This window comes from Halichoeres trimaculatus, unplaced genomic scaffold, assembly GCF_033239565.1.
Source record: "Halichoeres trimaculatus isolate MK-OKI-2021-1 unplaced genomic scaffold, fHalTri1.1 fHalTri1_scaffold_12, whole genome shotgun sequence".
Lineage (NCBI taxonomy): Eukaryota > Metazoa > Chordata > Actinopteri > Labriformes > Labridae > Halichoeres > Halichoeres trimaculatus.
This window is the reverse complement of record NW_027437190.1, coordinates 4,057,465-4,081,624: the sequence shown is the minus strand read 5'-3', so window position 1 is coordinate 4,081,624 and position 24,160 is coordinate 4,057,465. Positions and strand designations below refer to the sequence as shown.

The 24,160-nt window shown below is 41.1% G+C and overlaps 1 protein-coding gene across 2 annotated transcripts in view; it reads left to right on the top strand.

Annotated features, from left to right (window-relative positions):
- Positions 1-459: 459 nt before the first annotated feature.
- gask1a (golgi associated kinase 1A) overlaps positions 460-24,160 on the top strand; it is a 67,637-nt gene continuing 43,936 nt past the window's right edge. The window contains exon 1 of one of the 2 annotated variants that reach the window (XM_074683985.1): positions 460-865. In XM_074683985.1, coding sequence (XP_074540086.1) covers positions 863-865 — 3 coding nt within the window. In that variant the 5' untranslated portion in view covers positions 460-862. Of the gene's footprint in view, positions 866-14,129; positions 14,192-24,160 lie in introns of those variants that run through there. The other variant, XM_074683984.1, reaches the window with a different exon arrangement.

Sequence of the window (24,160 nt, the reverse complement as noted above, 5' to 3'; positions counted from 1 at the left end):
TACGTTGAACAAAAAGTTACATTTAGCTGTGTAGCTTTCTTCCTGGGGTCCAGAGGCTGACTTTAGTACTATGAGTTTCTTCCAAACAACTAAAATTCCGCGATAAGTGAATCCATGTCCAAATCATCCTCAATAATAACATTTGTTAAGGTCTTGAAAGCTTTGGCCCTTCAAACTGTAGCTTCAGTGCGACACACATAGAAGCCCATTTAAACCTATTTATTATCTCAGACATTTTTTTATTTTAATTTTTCCATTTCTTTTCTGGCGGAAAAGGGCTTCCATACGAATGAGTTAAAACTTGCGACAGAGAGGTGAGACTTGTGGTGTGGTGTGGTGCAGGCATGCTGAGTCCCTGTTTTGGGAGCTATCTTGGTTTTCCTGGCAGTGTGGAGAAACGTTACCATGACTAGAAGGAAGACTCTTCTCATATTTCAGTCCAAGCAAACTGCTTCCCCTGCGCAAACACACTGAGGCTTTTACTTTGGAAACCGCTTTCCCAGACGCTCGCGTGGAACTGCGCGTTCCCGTGGGAGGAGAGACTCGGCTCGCGATAGCCTGGAGCTCGAATGTAAAGTCTGCAGCACAGAAAGGAGCCGTGCGGAGGTGTTACCTGTGTCTGTGGGGTGACTTTTAAAGTCAGTCTCAGGGGTTTAGTTCAGTTTCGTTAAGTTAACTTCAGTTTAGTTTAGTTTAGTTTAGTTTCCAAAGATTCCAGGTTGATGAGTCGCGCGCAGCTGCAACTTCAGGACCACCGGCTGTCCAGTATTCGCGTGGATATCCATCAAGCTTCCGTGGACGGGATGTGGTCGTGATAAATGAGGGATTTAAAGTGGCCGGAGAGGAGTGTGCCCGCCCGGGGATGGTGAGTGTCTGTATCTTGCAGAGGGAACAGATGGAGCAGTCTGAGCTGTGCAGAGTGCTGACAGTGCAGAATGTGGAGCTGTGCATGTGAGTTCACACTCATCCGTGGTCCCAGGCATTTCAAGCAACAAGTTATAACCGGTCTTCCCTGGCATTTTATTCTCTGCTCATTGGCCCACATTTCAGGTCTCATATCAAGGAGCACCAACACAACATTTCTGCAAGGTCATCATAAAACATACCTGGGAACGAAACGAATACCTGAGAACGACCTCCAACACTGTTTCTAAAACCTTAGAGTGGCTTGGACTGAGGGTCAGTCTCCTCAGAGACAAAATAATATTGCTGTACTCGGTATATGCGGTAAAATAAAACCTAAATGTTGAGAGAAGGGACAGCCCTGTGGAAGGAAACTTAAAGTTTAAGTCATGTGACTTTCTAAAACATAGTTTCATATAATTCCATTTTAATTACCATTTTAAGCTGGTGGCACAGCACTGGTGCCTAACAGAAAAAAAGGTTGCTAGTTTGAAACCTCTACTGGATAAGAACCTGTCTGTGTAGATAACACAATAACAAGCTCATCAGGTTAATTGGTCTTGTTAATTTCTCCTTTGGTGTGTGTATGTGTGGTTGTCTGTCCCTGTGTATGAGCCCTGTTATAGCCTGGAGACCTGTTCAGTGTACCGGCCTCTTGCCTAAAACCAGCTGGGATCAACTCCAGCTCCCCAAAAGGGAGCGACAACTTTATGACCCTGTGAGGACTTAATCTTACAAAAGGTGTCACTCCTAAATAAGTGCCTGATCATAAAATGAGATTATCAGCGCCCAAACATTTTTTTCTTTTTTCTTTTTCAAAATAAAGATGATAATCAGTGTTTTCCCTGGTTTTACAGCCTTGTGGAGTGGTGACGATGTCAGCAGTAGGATAAGGGGCTAGCGCAGGAGAGCGGGTGTTGCATCTTCACATAGAAAGCACTGGAAATGCTTTTTGTGGTGTTTTTCCAGCTCGTTGTCCACTATACGGATTGAGCTTGTCTGTGTGTGTAAACGCACGCATGTGTTTTTGTGTCTGTGAACGTTGGGGCGGCACTTCGTACATAGAACAGTGAGAGGACAAATGAAGAGGAGTGGCGTCTTTCTGGACACTCAAAGTTGCTTTACAAAAAGTTCTTTCGCAGGGACAGGCGAGTGCCAATACGAGGTATCAATATCTGGCAAATACCGGCCTTATTTCAAGATATTAGTACCTGTGAAGGCTGCGGATACCAGCAGCAGATCTTATGTTAACTAAGTCCTCCTCACCAGCAGTTGGCGCCACATTGCTGCGGTTTTACACCACAACAAATGTGCATCAGGTCCCGTTCAGACCAAGGGGAAACATATGGTATAGAAAAATGAAGCCTATATGGGAGTGCTAAAAGTTGCTGTTCATCAAGAATCCACTTGAATCTGGCTGCAGAAAGACCAGAAGTCACGTACTCATCCAGCTATAAAAACAGACTTTTACAGCATTAAGACCATATTTACAGCCTGGTTCAAAAAACAGCTTGGGTCTAAAACACTAGTGCCTTATAGGTGTTAGAAAGGAAGCTGAAGGCGTCATATTCAATGTGACTGCGACTGCAGATTGGCTTTATTTCACGCTACCAGAAACAGAAGGGTGATGTTGCAGAGACCAAATCCATGTTTTATGCAGTTTATGGTTCTGACAACATGAATGAACAATGACAAACAGCATTTAGAAATAACACATTTTGCTAATAATCTCATTTGAAAGCATGGATTATCAAATATATAAGGGCCACGCTGATATAAAGGCAAATGTATAAATCTGAGACTATTTCAAGATCACTGTATTTTCCACACAAAGCCTTGAAATAAAGCGCTGAATTTATAGGATGGGCGGATACTTTTTCAGTTTATCATAAGAAAGAAGCGCATGTGGAAGTGGCCGAGCTGGAGTAGCCATTTCAAGTTTCTCACACGCGTTACGTTAACTCCTGGTACTGATTATGTTTAAACTCAATTTAAAGATACTGTGCAAAGAATCTGTTTTAATTGGACTGCGGCGCCACCTTTGACCTGGAGTCTCACGCACACTGTCATGAAGACATGACTCTGAACAAGGCATATTTTTGTTTTGGAAATGAATGGAGACCAGATCTTCTTTTTAACTCTACTTTTCTTTGTTCAAGACAACTTTTTACTAGAGATGTTACTAGAAACACTACAAAGTAAGGTATTTATCAACAGTTAGGTAGAGCAACACTTTGAAACGTGAGAACAAGCAAACTTTGTAAGGTTTTACCGTAGTTCAGTAGCCATTTATATTTGACACAGCTGGCAGCCTGGTGCTCTAAGAGATGTCTGTAATATGTAACATTAGTAAATCCTGGTTTTGTCCTACCAGTCATCTACCAAGCAGAGCTAACATAACCTCACTCTTCATTTTATTGATAGACTCTCAAGTTTGAACAGACCACTGCAGAATAACTGCTGACTGTGGGTTGGAATCAACATTAGCACAAACAGATTAGCCCTTTTAGCCTTTAGCTTGTGCTCTATCTCTCTCCTGTTTCTCTTTCTTCAGCTCTTCTGTCCTTTTTCTGTCTGACAGTTAGGCTCCAGTGTCCACCATCACTACAAAATTAATCACAGAAATTGTTTACAGCAGAAAAAAACACAGATCTCTCTTCTCTTTACTAAACTTTGTCAGCCAGTGTGGTGTTGCTGTTGGGACTTTGCTGTAGATCAATCCAGTCCTGCTCAACTCGTTCGAAAAGCTATGAAGTGGCATTTAGAGGCTGTTTACACAACAACGGTATTTGGATGGAACGCAAAAGTATTATTTCATTTTGGCTCTTGTTAACACAGACACAGCACCTAAAACAGCCTTCAGAGTCGATATTTTTCTCAAATGCTGCAGCCACCTTTGCCGTGTGAACAGCAAGTCTGAATTTTCAGTGGAAAAGCTTGTGTCAGGTTTCGCTTTGAGCATGCATATCCAACAACAGTCCAACAGTACCATTGTTACGGTCGTTACGGTCTACTGTGTTGTGCTTGCGCTGCTCAATCTGCTGAATCTGCCGACTTTCTTTAACAAAATGAGCATCTGTTGCTCCACTTCTGCTCTTAGCTTTTACCAATACACCAGATGATCAGCCCAACACTACTTCAGTGGAGAGCTACCAAAAGTTGCTTCTGGACAAGACAGTTACAGCGCCATCTACAGGCCTAGGATGCTTACTACAGCGTTTTCAGTCCCTCAGCGTTTCTGTGTAAACAGATTAATTTTACTGTGTTTTTTGCATTTTTGGAATGAAACGTGATGTTAACAGAAATAACCTACATTGTCGCTGATAATCTCATAAAGTGTGGAATAGGATCAGGCATGTATCTAAAAGGGAGACTTTTTCAAGATCATTCTCAAACTGCTCCTAACTATTGCGTTTAAATCTAAAACACAGTGATACACTGTTTAAATCATTGAAAGCAACATAAGTTATTTCATTCATCATTATTATAAAGATATTCATGCAAATGAATGAAATGAAAAACAAAAGAGTAAAAAAAAAGAGTAAGGGGTTTCCAAAAAATTTGGGCTAATGTTCAGATTTTGTAAACTTTTGTGACATTTCTTTAAAAATAACAAACATCAGCCCCTGTCTGTCAAAGTCTATTAAAGGGCCAGAGGAAAACGTGGACAGGAGGAGCATACAGGCTCCGTCCAAACAGCTCATGTAGAGATGGGATCAGATCATGATGTGTGTAGGTTTGTGCGTTGAGCTGTGTGTGTGTGTGCGTGTCTTTTTCTGTACAGAGGTTAACTCTGAAAGTAAAAACAGTGTGTTCCTATCTGCTGATGGCCCGTCAGTCTTTCAGGCCGTCTGCTGGCTCACATTTCTAATTGGTTCCATATGTAGAGCAGACAGGCTCCGGGTCTGAACTGCCACATGAAGGGAAACTCTGCCCATTCTTCCCTTTCCTTTTTTCCCTTTTTTCTCTGCCTCTTTTCTTCTTACTCTCACTCTTTTCTATCACATCTCCTTGTTTCTCCTTGTTCACTCTCACACTTTCATCCTCTTTGTCTTTATTCTCATGCTCAGCTTCGTGTGTTTTTTGGATCTGTCACACTGAAAGCCCTCTGAGTGATCCTGATTCCTGCTGAACGTTCAACAGGAAGTGTAAAACAAAGAACCAAATTGTGGTTGAACTTTTGATTTGTGAAAGTGACAAATGGAGAAGTGTCAGAGTCATCTGGCAGTGCTGCAGACTCACAGCGTCTTTTCTTCTTTATGCACTGGTTTAAACACAACCTGAGGTCTAACAGTGATAGGGGTCACGATGGAATTCAGTGCTAGGCATACAAAACTCTCCAGACTCACATAGCTGGTCTTTATGTGTTTGACACCGGGGCGGCTGCAGCTCATTGTGCTCTCTGCTGGGTTTTCCTGTCTGTATGTGGAGAGAGAAAGAAAAACAGGAGCTTTCACTGATTGGATTTATTTAGACTTTACCACGTCTCTTTGTGTCCGTCATTTCATCTTAGGATGATGAGATTGAGTTTGTATCCTCTCAAAAACACTCAGGATTCTTAGTTGATGACTCACTTTCTTCAAAGCTTATCAACTCGTAAAGAAATGAAGTCGCTGTGTGTTTTTTTGTGGCTCCAGATAAAAAAAAGAAAAGGTTTTTCTAAAACACTAGTGTGTGGTAAATGAGGATTATTTGGAGCTGTGAATCATGTCCAGCTGCCACAGAGGCACCAGAAGGACAGAATATAGTAAAAAAAAAAACAACTCTAAGAAAAAAAAAACCCTTAATTAGGGCTGGGTGATTTTTGTTGAAGCTGTAGCCTGATTATCCTGTGATTTTAATACAAACAAATAAGCAAAATAAATGTAGTGTGGTCTCACAAAATTCATGCCTCCCTGCATAAGTCAGTGCCCCGGTCGGGGCACCCCAGTCTAAAAGTCTGGACCCGCCCCTGCTTGTCAGAGAGTTCCTCGTTGCAGGTATGTTCTGTTAATCTGCTCATCAGCGGATGGATTTATGCTAACAGAGGGTTCAGTTGGTGGAACAGAGGGAGTTAGAAAGAGAGGGTACAGGACCCAGCTTCTCCAAGGTAAAAGTCAAACACCTTCTCAGTCTTGTCTGTCTGAGCAGCGGGCAGCGGGCAGCTCTGGTTGATCACTCATCACCGTCCCGTCTCCCTCCCCGCAGTCTATGTTCACAAATCATGATCCGTCCACACCTCCAAAAAATGGAATTTTCCTCGGTATAGTGGGGATGTATTGAGAACAACTGATGTATGTTTCTTCATCATCTAAATCTAAAAATGATCAGAGTATGAGCTTTGAAGCGCAGCAGGTTTTACGCCTGTCAATCATATCATTAATGATGTGCAGGTGAAGCTAAAAGGGTTCATAAATGTTTCAAAGATCTTAAACACCTGAAAAGTGACAGATAGAAAACAGAGTATTTAAGGACAGGGGTTTGACCGCTTACTGATGAGAGGTCTAGTTCATGTTAAACTCCTCGGGCTGTTGATAAGCAACATGTGTCTGTCAAGGTGCTCATGATATTCTAGTTTCTGTTGTTTTGTTAGTGAACTGTTGAATCACACTGCACACACACAGAGTCAGTGCTTGATGCGGTACAGAAGGTGCACAATAGCAGGAAGAAAAATTTGAATTTCATCATTTTAATTGTCCAAGAAGAAAAATTCAAATCAAGCGATATAATCGCTATATCACCCAGGCCTAATCTGAATGGTGACTTTACTGTGGCTTCTTTCTCACTGGTGGATGGATAATTGACCTGTCTGAGTCCCGCCCTCAAAGGCGATGAGCCAATCACAGAGCATATAGCCGTTCCCACACACTCTGACATTCTCTGCCCATACATTCTCTGAAATTTATTGCATAAAGTCAGTTTTGCTTGATTTTATGAGGGCACACATCTGAACAGAGAAAAGTGTCTTATGATAAAGTTGTGCAGTAGCCCAACATCAGCTCTGTGTGAATCAAATGAAGAAGGATGTCTCCATCTGCTCTAAGGTCAGCTGACATCGTATCTGAGGCAGCAGATTGTGACTTTGCTGTAAAGAAATATAAAGTTATCTTTAACACTAGAACCACCACTGCAGTCTGACAAATGCTTTGGGATTTTCTCTAACGTTAGCTAAAGTTAGCCTAGTGTTAGCTCCTTGCTGTGTTGTTCGTCATTTCTCTTTGTTTGTTGGGAGTTCATTGGCCTGTTTTGTTCTGTTTTTTGTTCCTTGATGATGGTACATCATTGTTATTTGTTGTCAAAAGAACTGTACTAAAGCTATCATTAGCTTCTGGAGCTTAGCTTCATTAGCTTATCTGTATTAGCTGAGATAACAAAGGTTGTCAAACGTTGTGCTGAATGATTCAGTGTAAATCCTGTAGCTCCAAACTAACAGAGACACACTCTTGGTAAAGATGGTAAAAAGGAGGTTATATTTTTGTCCTGACCAATGCTGATCCTCTGTCTTGTTGTCTGAGATGCTGATGCTAACCAGATGCTGTAAATCAGGTTTGCTCTGGGAGCTGTAAATTTAGTCTGTAGCTGAAGCTTTTTATCAACCTTCAACAATAAAATGATTCATATTTCCCTCCAATGTGGACTTTAGAGACTTTTGGTGTCTGAAAGATGATCTGTGATCTTTCTGTCTCCAACAATCATCTACAGCATCCTGTGAAATATCTCATTCTGTGACACCTGCCATAGCTTCTGTTACTGAATGTTCACTGTTTATCTGAGTGAGTGGAGGGGGCGTGGCTTATCCACAGTTCAAATTGTTGAATTCTATCAAGCATGGCATTTTACTTCATGGAGTTCAAGGGCCCTAGTCCCCCTGCCTGACTACTGTTGGTCTTGTAGAGATGGATTAGTTAAAGTCTTTTTCACAACCAGCTGAATCTTCTCATGCTACAACAAGCAACCCAGCCTGTTGATTTATTTATCAATTTATCGATTTTGCCGTCAAAGTTTTTTCACAGAATAACATTCCGATGCCTGACGTGTTGTTTATCATCAAAATGATGGTGAAAATCCCACCTGCACTCAGTCCAGTGAAATAAACCGAGCCATTTTAAATCATAGGAAATATCAGGCTCATTATGAAACCAGGTCTCGGGCTATAATTATCATTTTGCCTGTGGCAGCACACTGGCACAAGACAGTCCTAACACAGCACTTTTACTCACACTCAGTCCTTTGCACACACACACTCAAACACACCTATGTTCAGATTTACAGTGACCCAGGGCACAGCTCTTCTAGCCTTGTTGCATTATGAATGACCCATGAAGTCTCAGCCTGTGTCTCCTGAAATCTGCAGAGTCTTACAAAATGACCAGACAGAACTAAAGCAGATTTAGCTCAGAGCCATAACCTTCATGCAGTCTCCACTGGGGAAACACTGGGAGGGTGTGGGAACATCACATGGATAAACAGGAAACCAAAAGAGTTTCACTGCTTATAAGATATGTAGCATTATTCAGCTGTTGACATGCTGCTAGAATGTTGAAGGCTGTTATTAATAAAAACAATGTTTATGACAGCTACTAAAGGCAATCCTGACTAATAATTATAAAACCATCCATTTTCTCTAGGATTTAGTTTAAATCAATATCAAATGGAACACTTATAGCATATATCATCCCTAGATGAATCAGCTTCTTTTGGACACAATGCGTCATCATATTGGGACTTGTCCTGGTAGTTTCTGTATTCCTTTGAGCTTCAGTCAAGGATCTTAATACTAGGGCAGCACGGTTCTGACAAAAATGTACATCATATTTTTTTTTGCTTATAATTGAGATCATGATTCTCTGGCATTTTTTCTACAAAAGGTTCATGACAGTGATGATCTTTAAGTAAAAAAAAAGAACTTTCAGATGTTCATTCATAGGGAGGGGGATTGATAAGATTTTGTTGATACCACTGCTCTTGCCGATCCTGTATTGATTCCCTGATCAATTCCTCCTGTGAATTTTGCCCATACAAAAAGAGTCTTTACAGGTTTTCTGTGTCAGCAAAAATTCATTAGGTTTATAAGTAAATTAATAAAAAATTGGTCTCTGGATCTGGATATGTCTGGACATAAATAGTTAAAATAAGCAAAAATCACATGTGATGTGCATAATGTACTGTTTTGTTGCACGTTATTGACTGAAGAAGGCCATCTAGTGTCTCGAAGTGTTCATAGCAATGCTTTGAGCTGTTAGAAACCTTGCCATAGTTGTGAAGCCCACTGTAAGTCTGCATGTACCTTTTCTCCTGTCTTGCCTGTTAGTGTTTTGACATTTGGAGTTGCCAGTATGTGTGTGTGTGTGTGTGTGTATATATATATATATTAGGGATGCACGACCGATAGTTATCGGGCCGATAACGGGAAATTATGACGTCATTCCTGTCGGTCCGATATTACGGCGGCCAGCCCCGATAACGTGTATCTTTGTCCCGCTCTCACTGTAAGACATGAATGGCCTGCAGTGAGTGATGCGTTCAAGAGGCGTTGGCAAAAAAAAGGAAATTAAAACATTACCTGACTGAGAAATGTAAGAGTTCCCCCTCATGTGGGAAAAGACTCATTAACTTGGTCATATTGTTGTAGTTACAGACTTGAATTGGCATCCACAGTATTTTTTCACGTTACACATAAAAAATGCAAATATAAATTTAAAAGGCCGAAAGAAGGACTAGCAAACGTGGGAACCGTGATTTTCCGTCACACCTTAAATGCATCACAACACAGCACATCATGTTGACGCTTCAAAACAGAAAACATGGAGTCGACTGTGTGGGACTTCTTTAAAGTTTCTGAAGAAGTCAGTTATTCCAGGAAAGTTCCATGAGGAGGAAAAGGGAGCAGCTTCAATTCTTTAAACCTAATCAGTCAGCTGAAACGTAACCGTCGCTTCGACGGAGTTTAGAAAGCACGAGGACACCCGGGATGCTAAAGACACTAATAACGTAAAGCCTACCGCAACGAATCCACTGGGACTTACACACTTTTGAAAAATCCAATAAATTTGCCAGACATGACCCACGAGCTAAGGTAATTTAGTTTTGAATTTGTTTTGAATACAGTGTCAGGTCAGAACATGTGCCATCTTTATAGGCACGAACAAAACACTGAATGAAAATCATCATGTCCAGCTCACATACTCTCACACTGAGTGAGATCTCACACACACCTCCGCCCCCCCCTCCTGCTGCTCTCTGACTCTGACCCGCTCACAGCCGTCATGATGCCTTCATACTGACGGTCACAAACACAAACACCTGCACTGAACACAGAAGTAACAGCAGAGCTGTGATAGTATGAACGCCAGAGTCCGTACGTGTGGGTGAGGGAGGTGCGTTGTTATGATGAAGTGACATGTTTTTTAAAAGTAGTATAGTATAGTTTAGTTTAGTATAGTATAGTATAGTATAGTATAGTATAGTATAGTATAGTAAAGTATATGGTATAAAGGTGTTTCCATTGCATATTTTGTGATTAACTTCTCTGAAAAATCACCTCATGAGAGCATAAAAACTTTTTATCCAAATTTGAGAGGTTTTGTGAAATTTTGGTGTCACTATTAGTAATTTTTTACGTTTAAGTTGCAGAAAAAAATAAGTGAACCTCATTTACTGTAGTGAAAAGATATTCATTTGAATCAAACCAGAAGCCAGAGTCATTTAAGGTAGATAGATAGATAGATAGATAGATAGATAGATAGATAGATAGATAGATAGATAGATAGATAGATAGATAGACAGACAGACAGACAGACAGACAGACAAACAGACAGGAACTTAATTAATCCCTCGGGAAGGTTACACCAGGAAATTCAGATTCCAGCAGCAGTTGCACCAAAGAATAGAACCAGCACACAAGTAGAAAATAAATATATAGGATACAAACTCAAGTTATATACAAGCACTATACTGTACACAGTAGCTGCAATTATAATAGTACTTTGGTTTTGTTTATAGAATTCACGTCATGATCTTAGGTTAATATATAAATGTTAGAGAGCATGTGTTATCGGTTATCGGTATAGGTATCGGCCTGTAGATGCTGGAAGTTATCGGTTATCGGTATCTGTTCAAGAAAAAAGTTATCGTGCATCCCTAATATATATATATATGTGTGTGTGTGTGTGTGTGTGTGTGTGTGTGTGTATATATATATATATATATCTTTTGAGTAACTGTTATATGTTTCTGTGATGAAAGCTGAAATTCTATTCTGAGGCAGAAAATTATACCAATGTATGCTAACCTAGCATATCACTGCAATTTCCTGTATAAGTTAGCACTAAGCTTGCGTTACTTTTTCTATAAGGTTTTTGGTTCGTTTGGAGATTGCTTAATATATTAAATGTGTTGAAGGGGACTCTCATGTGTGAGAGAGTAATGTACATTTCTTTGTGTGTTCAGATCTTCAGTAAAAATTCAAGCAGAAAATTCTGAATTCTGAGTTTTCTTAGGAAACTTTGATCTGACTGCTAAGCTAAGATAGCTGCAGCAGTGTAATGGAAAAAATTGAAACGGGGATCCTTAAGCACAAAGGATAATGAAGTGGATGGATTAAACCATTTTTTTATTGATTCTTAACAGGAACCGGTTTTTGATTCCCATCCCTGTTGCTGTGTTTACAATGCAGCCTGTGAAATAAAATGCTTAAGAATCATCTGTACAAGATCTGGTACAAGATCTGGATACAAGATCTTGTACATGTGTGAATCGAGTTCACTATCTTTTAACGATAAATTGTGCAGCCCTACTTATTTCCTCAATAGTGACTTACCTAACCCTTTAGTTAGACTTATGAGATCCAGTAAAACAGGATTTACTGAAGATATAGGACTAGATTTTGGTCTGAGCCGGAGAGGAACAGACCCAAGACATTGTTTCAGTTGTCTACATTTTATCTTTTTAGCCATCATTCATTTATTATCATTGTCCCGGAAGTCCTTTCAAACTACAGGCCCATCTCAAATCTTCCTTTCATATCCAAAGTCCTTGAGAAAGCAGTTGCCACCCACCTTCAGAACCACCTACAACTCAACAACCTCTTCGAAAAATTCCAGTCCGGTTTCCGCTCCGCCCACAGCACAGAAACTGCGCTTGTAAGAGTCACAAACGATCTCCTGTTGTCATCAGACGCTGGTTCTCCATCCCTCCTCATCCTCCTGGACCTCTCCGCAGCATTTGACACAGTTGATCACAACATTCTACTAAACCGGCTCCACTTCACCATTGGTCTCTCTGGCACCGCCCTCAGTTGGTTCCAATCATACCTCACAAACCGGACAGAATACATATCCATGGGCCACTCCACCTCAAACCTCCACACAGTCACCTGCGGTGTTCCCCAAGGGTCTGTCCTAGGCCCCATCCTCTTTATCCTCTACCTGATTCCCCTTGGCCAAGTTATCAGTCGTCATGGCTTCTCTTTCCACTGTTATGCCGATGACACACAGTTGTATGTCAATGCCAAAGCCGCAATCCCTCCCTCATCATCATCCCCATCACAACTCACCATCTGCCTGGAGGAGATAAAGGCATGGATGGAGCACAACTTCCTCCAACTCAACAGCTCCAAAACTGAAGCCATCCTGGTTGGCACTCCTCACCAAGCTATATCATCACCCATAAATAGCATCACTTTCTCTGGCACAAACATCCCCCTCTCATCTACAGTCACAAATCTTGGTGTGAAAATGGACCCCCAGCTCACCTTCGAATCCCATGTTAACCATCTCTGCAAGACCTCTTTCTACCATCTACGAAACATCTCCAAACTCCGCCCCACTCTCTCCTTTCCAGATGCTGAAAAGCTGGTCCATGCCTTCATCTCCTCCAGACTGGACTACTGCAATGCACTTCTCATCGGGATCCCTAGCAAGAGCCTGCAAAGGCTACAATACATCCATAACTCTGCAGCTAGGATCCTGATGAGAGTGCACAAACATGACCATATTACCCCCATCCTCCGTTCACTACACTGGTCCCCAGCAGAATCGAATACAAGGTTTCCCTCCTCACTCACCAATGCATCCATGGACATGCCCCCCCCCCCACCTCAAAGAGCTTCTCACTCCACAACACTCATCACGCTCCCTCCACTCCACAGACTCAAATCACCTCCTCCAGACACCCAGGACCAGACTGAGGACCATGGGTGACAGGGCCTTCAGTGTTGCTGCACCCCGTCTGTGGAATGCCCTCCCTGATACCCTGAGGGCTCCACAGTCCACAGACCGTTTTAAAAGGAACCTTAAGACTTTTCTTTTTAACAAGGCTTTTGGTTCTTCTTAGTTGTCGCTGTTTTAGATCTTTTTAACTGCCCTTTTCTGCTTAGTTTTTTTTTTTTTTTGCTTTTCTCTTTTTAACTGGTAGCCCTTTGAGATCTTTTGATGTAAAGGGCAATACAAATAAAATTTATTATTATTATTATTATTATTATTATTATTATTATTATTATTATTGTTTCAAACCAAAGCATTGCCTGTCATAACCAACTTAACCAATTAATTTAAACGAACAACTATAGAATCAACTCTTTCTGTGTCTCAAACAAAGACAGAATAATATATAGACACAGTGTTGCTGCTTTTGAAATCTGCTGTTGATGGTTGTATTTATCATGTTTCTACTCCCCCAAAATACTTGAATCACAGATCAATAAGAACTTCAATCCAATCAACTGAAACTGTGAAAATGGTCTTTTATGTTCGTACGGCATAGCAGGCTTGTGTCCAGCTTATCAGAGGCAAACAACATGTTATTATGGTAACACCAAACAGACTTTAAATTTAAAGACTTACTGCTGAAACACGAGAAAGACTCATCCAAATGTCTTAAACTGGACCAAACTCTTACCTCTTGACTGATTTATTGTTTTCACATTAAAAGCACAACTGTCACCCAAACAGTGTTGCTGTATTGCTGACTGCTGTAGATTAGTTTGATCATTGAAGCTAGTTTGCTTTGTTTCTTTGCCTGTTCTCTGTCTGGTTCACGCTGTACTACAGTCCTCTTCTTGGCAAACATGACGTGTTTTTCTTTCCACGCTGAAGTCACATTAAGTAATTAATGAGCTGGAGAGAAAGCGTCTCCTCCATCCCAACTGGCAGCAGTGTTGTAGTCAGATGCTGGTTTATGATCTGATAAGTATGAGAACAGCTGATCAGATACAGCTCAGAGGAAGATGTCCTGTGCTCGGGGAAATGCTGACTTTAAAGTAGAGATGTTCTGGAGTGACTCATGTTCTTGTCAGGCGACTTGTTCAAAGGTAAGAAACAACTTTAAAAAAAGCCAAAAAGCTTGGCTGAGTATTGTTAGCAGAGATAGCTCCACATCACTCAGGTAGTAGTCTTGTGTTTTGTTCCCATGCAGTTTGTGTTCACTTCCTGTTTTGTTTAGTTATCCTGGTGTTTGTGTATTTTGGCTCCATTGTTCTGTTTCCATTCACACATGTGCCTCTTGTGTCTGTTTTGGGAACTTAGCACTGGATCTGGGATCTTGTCTTGTTTGGTTTGGACCTTGTTGAGTTTGTTTGCCTTTGTGGACAAACTTACTGTGCCTGACTGGTTCAGTAAAGAACACTGGGCCTCATTCACAAACAGTCCACAAGTTTGTGCTTAAACCATGCTTACAAATCTTTGAAGCAGTGTTCATTTAAACAGTGAAGTCTCACGGTCACATTGGCCATCCAAACCGTGCCGTACTCAAGCGCGATTGCCCCCCGCACCACTGATCCCCAGCTGGACAGTACGGCCAGCGGTCACACTACTCCAATATGAACAAGACTTTTGTGGGTATCACACGCATGTATGGCCCGCCTACGTCATCGTGAAGCAGCTGTTTACACAAAGTGTGATCTCATCAGTCAGCACAATGAGACACAGAGAACACTGCTACAACTTTAGAGACTTTTAGACTGATGTACCCTCTGACACCCTGCTAATGTCTAACATGATTGCCGAGAGGAGTGGTCGCATCAATCGTACGTTATGGATCATACATGCCCCCAGTGCTTGTGCTCGTGCATGAAGTGAATTGTGCTGAAGCCCACCTCCCCAGCGAGCTTAAGCACGGCACACTTGTGGTCACACTGGCCAAACGAACTGCACTCTAGGGTTGAAGCGTGCTTAAACACAGTACAAAGTGCAGGTGTGACCACGTCCTTAATCTAGTTGTAGTCGACCAAATATCAGCAAATTTTAGTCAAACATAATGTAAACAACCCAACTGTTGTGGAATCGTCCTCAGACTGTGTGAAGTTCTCCAAACTGGTCTTAGTTCTCCTGTGTAACTGCTGCTGAGGGGCTATAGACAAAACCCAAGTCATGAACTTGGACGGTGGGTTTCAGGTAATGTATTTTCTCCTACATTGTACCTTACCTGTTTCATCTTCTTCAACCGGACTTTCTTTTTCATCCTGCAGCTCATCTTGATGAAAAAGTTACCAAGTTTGTCACATGTGGTGGTGTCAGACTGTGCTTTTCTTTTCTTATTTCTCACTTTTTCAGCTCCACTCTTGCTCTTTTGACCGTCCATGTTCTTGTGATTGAACCATAGACTGTGTTATAACACAGGTCCATACTTGTCCTCATGGTCCTCTGACCGGCACTGCTCCGTGTGCGCGTGCACAAATGTGTTGTCAAGGTGACGGACGGCTGTTTTATGAGAAAAAAAAAAAAAAAAGTGCAGCGTTATCAGCTCTTGTGATACTTTCAACCCAGATCCTCTCCGGGCCTGCGTCCCTCCCACACTTTTTTGTCTCGTCTTTATTCGTTGACAAAAGTGTCCGTCATATTCCGTCACATTCTTCGCCGTCATGTCTGATGTTTTATTTAGTTTTTATTTAGTTTTTGTCCATGAAAAGCTTCGAGACTATGAAGAATATTTTTCATCATAGTCTCTGTCAATAAGATTAACATTCGTTTGACACACAAATCTGTGATTCATCAGTATTTTCTTACTTGAATTTGTTCTTACTCTGTGAACAAATGTAGACCCTTCTCAGACCATGGGTTCCCACAAACGATGACCCCCAACTCTCTCCGAAAATGTAAACACATACACTTTTAACTAAATTCCTGACACGTTTAGACTACCTTCAACGAAATATTTTTTTTTAAATAGAATTCAATGATAAAAACTTTGAATTCATGAAATAAACACATACTAACTCTTATTTTTATTATGAATATGGAATTAAATACTTATCTCCACAATTCAAAATATCAGAATGTTGGTTTTGAAATGTCACAGTTTAGCTGTTAATGAAATGGTTGGTTATGGTAAATGCAGCGTCTCTAATGGAGGTCAGTTATAAAGCAGGTTTCTAGATGTAAACTCAGTGAAGACATGAAATAAATGCTTCTCCTCAAGACTTGATACATTTTCTGAGCAAGTGACACACACACAGCTTCTCTGATCTCACTAAAAACATCCAGTCACAGTTTTATTAAGTGTGGTTTATGTTTTGGTTAGTTGTTGCAATGTCCCCCACAGCACCCAGGAGAGCCAGCTGATCACTGATCACCTCGTAAAGACTCCCTGTGAGGGGATGGGGGAGTGGACTGTGTAGCTGACGCTAGCAACTACGGAAGTCAATTCTGGTTCTGATTGGAGCAAAGATGGCGTGGTGGACCAGGTCACGTGGGTGGCCTGGGTTTGAATCCAGCCTGTGGCCTCTTTTTTGCATGTCACTGCCCACTCTCGCCCTGATTTTGGCCTATACCAATCTTTATTTTTTATTTTTTATAACTGACAGCACATACCCTCAATGTTTCACTCTTATTTTGTTGAAAATCATTAGACAATATCTGTAAAACAATAAAATCTTTATGTTTTCACTTAAACAACCAATAAAGTGTCCTGAGTTTTAGCAAGCAAAAAAGTAACAATGGCTGGCTGTCAGACCTTCCTGGAGGTATATAAGATCAGTTTCATATGTAAGGATGGGCTGATCACTGATCTCTGATAACTGATCACCGATCCACCAAAATTAAGGATTAATACTTTTTTTTTTTTTAACCTCAACCAGTAAGGTAAGATTTTGGATTTGGTTGGAGTTTTTGTTGTCAGGCTGAGACTGGAGAAACCTGTCTTAGGCAGAGCCTGGATGATTGTGCTGCCAGCTGTCTGATCACATTTTAAAAAGAGACCAGGACACAGGAAAGAACAGATGTGTGTACGAAAGCATTGAGCAGCAGTCGACCAACAGATGCAAACGTGCTGTTCTGCAGCCTCTGGCACTGATGTGTGAAAAGTGTAGACTGAATGATTAGCTGCTGTCCGGGGCTCTGAGGTGTCTCTGTGCAGTAAAGATGAACTGGGCAGAAACTAAAGAAGAGGTTTCAGAGCTGTGACAGTGTTTTCAGAGTCTCTTCACCTCCCACTCAGACTGCTGTGAGTACAACTCCAGGAGGGACAGTGTCCAAACAGCCATCTGCTGCCCGTCTCTGTGTGGAGGCGGCTGTGTATCTTTGAACACTCCTGATGTGCTGTGTGGCTTGTTCGAGTAAAGCAGGTAGTGGGTGGTGAAAGAGGAAGATAGACGGCGGTGAGGAGAAGGAAGAGAAGTGGAGTGTTAACGGGGAATAAACAGAGCGACACATAAAGGCTGGAATAAGTGCCGTTCCACCGTGCTGTTTATAGTCTGCGGTGCTTTTTACACTGGAGGTGTTCCTCAGTTCAGAGCTGAGAGACGTTTGCTTTATGATCCCTGATGGGTTTTCACCGGCTGTGTCTCCTCAGAGCATTGAGACGTGGAGAGGAAGCCCCGCTGCAGAGGAACAGTGTCACTCTCCTTCTGTCCTTTTCACAGTTTCTATCCATCTCCCTCTCAGGCACGCTGAGTAAACTCTCTGTGTGTGTGTGTGTGTGTGTGTGTGTGTGTGTGTGTGTGTGTGTGTGTGTGTGTGTGTGTGTGTGTGTGTGTGTGTGTGTGTGTGTGTGTGTGTGTGTGTGTGCGCACAGTCATTTCCCCACGGCTTGTTTTTGAAATGAAAGTACCAGGTCGCTCATCGCACCGTAAAAATGACATGGGTGAGGGTTGTATCTTTGTATCTGCAGGTGGCTGTGCAGCAATAAATCGAGTCAAAGGAGGACAGAGCAGAGTTATGGGGAGCTGCACTGAGGAATGAAAGCAAAAATGAAAAAATAGAAAAGAAACTTGATGAAGATGAATGTGAAAAACAACACTGTTAAGTTTGAGGACTCTGTAAAGACTTTTGTCTAAATATTAAAGGATGTGCAGTCCTCTCATGAAGATCATTAACATATTTATGTTAATGTTATGTTGATGTTTTACTGGTCTTCATGACTTTATTGGTGCATATATAGTGGAGGAAAAATGTTTTTGGACACCCATGCCAGCTCTAATCCTGGCTGTCTTGTTTCCCACCAGCCTTTCACACTGTTGAGCGCTAATCTTGTCCCATTCTTCTTGAATATCTGATTTTGATTCTTCTGAATTCCCTGGTTTACACTTTAACGTAGACTTTTTGATAACCAGCCACAGATTTTTAATGGGGCTCATGTCCAGGGATTGATCTTAAGGCCCTGTTTACATGACAAAGGCTGTTTTCCAAACCACCTACCACACTAGCAGTGCCTACTATTTTGTCTGATATTCAGTATGTGGTAGTCAGTATGCGAAGCTTGCAAAATCTGGAGTATACTAAAAATCCCTGGATGTCCTACTGATCAGGAAAATTTCTCAATATGCAACAGACCAGTCTTCCTGGTATACTGTTTATCTATAAGGGTGGCAGGTTTCGGTGAATTACTGCCATCTACTGGAATGAGTCAGCATTATAACTACAATACAACAACACTAACACTAGACGGCCTGTGAGATAAAAGTAAAATAAATGCGAAGAAACACCCGTAAATCTTGTCACTTCCAGTCGTAAAAGAGGTGTTTACTTCTACAAATTCATTAGCCCATATAAACCACTAATTCACTTTTTAAACCATATGTGGATTATATAGAAGTGTTTTTTCCATCAGCTGTAAAAAATAAAAACTCCTTTCAGATTTATTTTCAGTAAACAATATAACTTTTGGTGTAAGGTTAGAAATCAAGTGTAATGATTCTTTGTGATATGATTAAGAAAATAACGAAAAGGGCCGAGATCTGCCCATAGACTGTTTTGTACATTTATAATAAAGGTAAGAAAACATCATGTGTAGCTCCACCTTCTGAGACTGGAAACCAGAGTAGTATACTACAAAACAGACCTAACAGAACAGTCATACCATATACTACAAGCAAAAGCAGTAGGTAGTATGTGGTGTCTACCACATACTACATTCACGTGTAGTATTTGGCAGGTGGTTTGGAAAACAGCCAAAGTTTCACCCTTAATTTACGTAAACACAGTCAATAGCCCAGCAACCACCTAGAGCATCACATTTCTACATGAGAGAGACTCAAGAGCTGTGCACCTGACTTAGCATGTTAGCACAAGCCATTCACAGGTATTTTACACATACCTACTCAGCAGAAAGCCAACTCATGCCGCTCTTTGATTCGCTGAGGTAACCACGCCTCCTCCCCACCCAGAAACATCCCAATACAACCTCAACATCAACATACAGACAGAGGAGAGGGTTCCAGGCAGACACAGACACTGACACACATATAAAGAGACCAATAGGAGATGATTGAGCAGGATTATTTAAAAGCTGTAAAAGCTGAATTTTTTTTTTTTTTTAATCCTGCAGACCCTACCTTAAATACTTTTTGGGCCCAGGAATCATTTTTCAGTGAACGATGATCAGGTCAGCACAGGCATGTAAGTTTGTTGTGTTTTTTTCAAGTACAAAATATTGCTGAAATTGATTGTGAAGGCAGGGAGGACGAATGCTTTAACTTCTACAGCCAATCCAGTGGACAGGTAGAGGCTGCACAGAGCAGGCTCACTGTCCGACTCTGAAGGAGTTTAACAGGCAGACAGAATTCCCCACCTTCTCTTCTTTCTGGGTACAGCCAAGTACAACAACATGAGAGAGACTAATGGACCAAAGACCAAAGAGCAGTATTCACACTCTGCCTTGAATGGAAGTTACTATAGCAACAGTGCAAGCTTTTAAGCATTTTGTCTAGACCTAATTTCTTGTTTGTCAGCAGCCGATTTTAAAATGTCAGCCCTGGTTTGACTTCCATTTCTGTCCAGTGTGTCCCACTCCTGCTGCACCTTCCTCTGAGAGAAAGGAATGTGCAATGGGGAACAGATTCAGACACATGTGCACTTCCTCTGCAGCCATATGGAACCAGCATTTCTTCTGCTCTAAAGTAATTACTCTCAGAGCTGTGAGCTGATGCCTGGGCTCCACTCCTCGCTCTGAAATGAGGAGCGTAAAGCACTGAATCCTTTATTCTTTGGCCAGAGAAGAAATAACATCCAGTCCGTTCACTCACAACAAAGCTTCTCGGCAAAGCTTTTTCATTTCAAGGTGAGATTGGTCCAGCACTGAGAGAGATGTTTTGTGGATGCCTGTGATACATTTTTTATTATGAGGCAGCTTTTGGAAAATGGGAAACAGCGAAAGGCCGGTGGAAAGTGAATTAGCTTTTTTCACAGGATGACATGTTTTGAGATAACTCAAAGTGGTCCCAAAGAGTAACTGAGGAGCAGAACAAAGTTTAAATACATCACCACAAAAGTTCAGGGAAGATGAGACTTGTTGGAAAAAAATCAGAGCCTGTTTGTAAATATTAATGACAGGAGGTAAACTGGAGGCCTTGTTCAATAAAATAAAAAGATACTGTGTTCCTCCTCATATTGCTCCTGTGTTTCTAGAACTTTTATGCATTTATTGAGACAGGAGTGGGCTTCTTATTAAAAAAAATTTTTTTGGAGGACTTGCTCCAGCTGGCTCACTCCAGGTAAGGGGACTTTGTGCCTTATCTGTCATGAACTGCACTGAATGGAGGCAAGAAATTGTTCTAAAAAAAGCACAGTGGTGATGTCATTCATGTGGACAATAGATTAATAAAGAAAACCAAGCCATGGGAGGGGGACTGCGGTAACTCAAGATACATTCATTTCTTTCATATAATGAACTTCAGCATCGGTTGTCACCGGTAAAGGCCAACTGAGCGAGTAGACGTCTTTCATTGTCATCTACGGATGTCTTATTTTGGGCTCCTGAATACGCAGACTGTTACTTCAGACAACATGTTTTTTTCATCATGTCCATGTATGACATTAACAATACTTGTGTATAAGGCCCCCCCCCCCCCCCCCCCCCCCCCCGAAAAATAAATAAATGAATAAATAAATATAAAAATAAAAATAAATAAATAAATAAATGTTCTGGTTTTTAAACCTTGGCATCTCTTTGCCTTCATTTATAATTTAACCTATGTCTTAACTATTGATATTCTTAGCCTCTGTAGTTTTGTGTTTTTAATCAATTTCTTCAGCGTTTCCTCAGCTGGCGCCCTCTGCCCTCTGGGGGCTGTGATTGGCTCTGGATGGTATGTCTTTGGCTGTTTTCCAAACCATCTACTTCATACTACATACATACATACTACATTACTACATATATGTAGTATGACTGTTCTGTTGGGTCTGTTTTGTAGTATACTACCCTGGTTTCCAGTCTCTGAAGGCGGAGCTACAGATGATGTTGGGTTTTTTGCCATTTTTTTTTTTTTTTTTACATTTTTCATTTTTGTTTTTTACAGCTGATGTAAAAACCACTTCTATATAATTCACGTATGGTTTAAAAAGTGAATTAGTGGTTTATATGGTCTAATGAATTTGTAGAAGTAAACACCTCTTTTACGACTGGAAGTGAAAAGATTTACTGGTGTTTCTTCTATCTCGTGGAAGGTCTAACGTTACAGTTAGCGCCGTGCATTGTGGGAAACAGTATGCCAGGCAGACTGGTCTGTTGTATACTGAGAAATTTTCCTGTAGGACATCCAGGAATTTTTGGTATACTGCAGATTTTACAAGTTTTTGCATACTGACTACTACATACTGAATTTCAGCCAAAATAGAAGGCACTGCTAGTGTAGTAGGTGGTTTGGAAAACAGCCCAAGTCTCTGTCTGAACATCAGCTTGGGCAGATGGGGGCCGCTGTAGGCCCCTCTCACCGGCAGTGCCTGAGTTGAGGCATCCTGGCGTTTGGGCTGTGAGCAGCACCCAGTGCAGATGGCTTCCTGTGAGTGTGTTTCCTGACCTGACCTCTCTGTAGCACACTTTTTCAAAACATGCTTTTGGACACGTAAAGCACTTTGTGCCACGTTTTTAATGAATGAGAAGTGCTGTACAAATAAAGTTTGATTTGTTTTAAACTAACATCTCTCCAGGTCCAAAGCCAAGTCCCAATCAACTGAGCTGTTTGTAACTACTGCTCCCACTGCAGCCGTTTACTCATCCTTATTGTTTTGATCCTCCTTCTAGTTCTGTGTCTTACTGTAGTCCAGTTCCTGAAGGTGTCAGACTGTTCCTGTTCATTTTCCTGTAGCTTCATTTGATTTTCTCAGCAGCAGATGGTAACTGTAAATACAGACAAAGGTGTTATACATTTCCACTTCAAAGCTGCTGCTGAGCCAAATGAAGCTTCAGGAAAATTAAATGCTACGGGATAAAAACTATATCTTTTACTCAAAACTAATGTTTGAAATCACAGCAATACCTTCACGGCCCACAGTTTGGAAACAATGGTCCAAAGTGATTCATCTAACGTTTAAAGAACGGCTACTAAAAAGGTCTGGGTGATTATGGCGAAATTTGAAATCATGATTCATTGAATTTTATACATCGATTTTGGTCAATTCACGATAATCCCGCTCTCACTTTAGTTCATTCTGTAATTTTGACACAAACACACATCAGCATGGAAATGCTTTGTGGAAAAAACAAATTTAGAGATTGAACAACAAGGGGAGAATAAATGATAAAAACATCAAGGCACTTTAACCTCTGTCGAAGCTCTAATTGTTAGTTTCAACTATTTTTTCGATTAATTGCTCAGCCCTACTTTGAATTGTTCCCCTGGTATCCCCATAGTATCTCAAAATCTCAAAGTGATTTATACCTTAAAATAGAAGTGTTTTTTTTTTTTGTTTTTTTTTTTAAGAAAGCCCTTATTTCAGCATCTGACTGAAAATGAAAAAAAAAAAAGCTTTTAGATCTCATCTCTATGCTGATGATCTTATTTTGAATAGTTAAATAGTGAATTATGAACAGGTAATTATGAAACATCACTTATAAAATCCTCTCAGCACCGTTGATGTTTCGTTTAGCATGTGAGGTGTTTGTAGATGGAATTTTGACAAACCAAACCCAGGTCCTGGTATAACCTGGTTCTCGTCTCTGAAGTGACATGGTGATGATGATGATGATAACAATGATGATGATTATGACAGAGTAGAATAGAATAGAATAGAATAGAATAGAATAGAAAATAACTTAATTGTCATTGTAACAAGTAAGAGGTCAAAAAAAGGTCCATAAGAAAATTGATGCTGACAGCTTGTCCATCATTGTCCAGTTCAGCCAGTCTCCACCTCCACAGGGTCCAGGACTGAGCTTCTTCAGAAGTCTGTTCAGTCTCTGTCTCCTGGATCCTGTCTGCTCGCAGCAACATGATGATGATGATGATGTTCTCGTGTTATTTTAAAAATAGCTTCTTTTTCTCTTTAGATATAGCAAAAACTTCTCCGGTGTAATGTTTCACCACTGTGTGATGATATGAAGTCAATAGATGGAAGTTGCTGACAGAGCAGGACAGAGGTCTGCTCACGTTTCAGCGTACAGGAAAAGAAATGGGCTGTGTCTCCTTTACAGCTCTCAGGTTACTGTATTAAAACAGATACATCAGAGTGCAGCCTACAGAAAAACATTTGCAGTCACAGGACTTCATATTCACTTCACTTGTGCTGCTTGGAGTTTGGGTTATTTGGTTGCTGGCACACAGAGGACAGTGGTCACCTCTTGAGGAATGCAGTGGGTAAATCATAATAAAGCCCTAAGTGCAGGGCTGAGGCAGAAACAGGATTTGGAAAACAGAAGCACTATTTCTGTCTGTCTGCAGCCTCTGTGCCCTGTATTTAACTTCCTTGCACTGATAATTAGGTAGCGTTTAGGCATATTTCCTGAAACGTATCAAGCAGAGGTTTTCAAGCTGCGTGGCTCTCAGGGAGGCACGGGGGGTCTAAGGAGGGAGAAGCAATTTGCATCAAAGTTGTTTGTGCTTGTCAAAACTTTAACGGTCACATTGAAC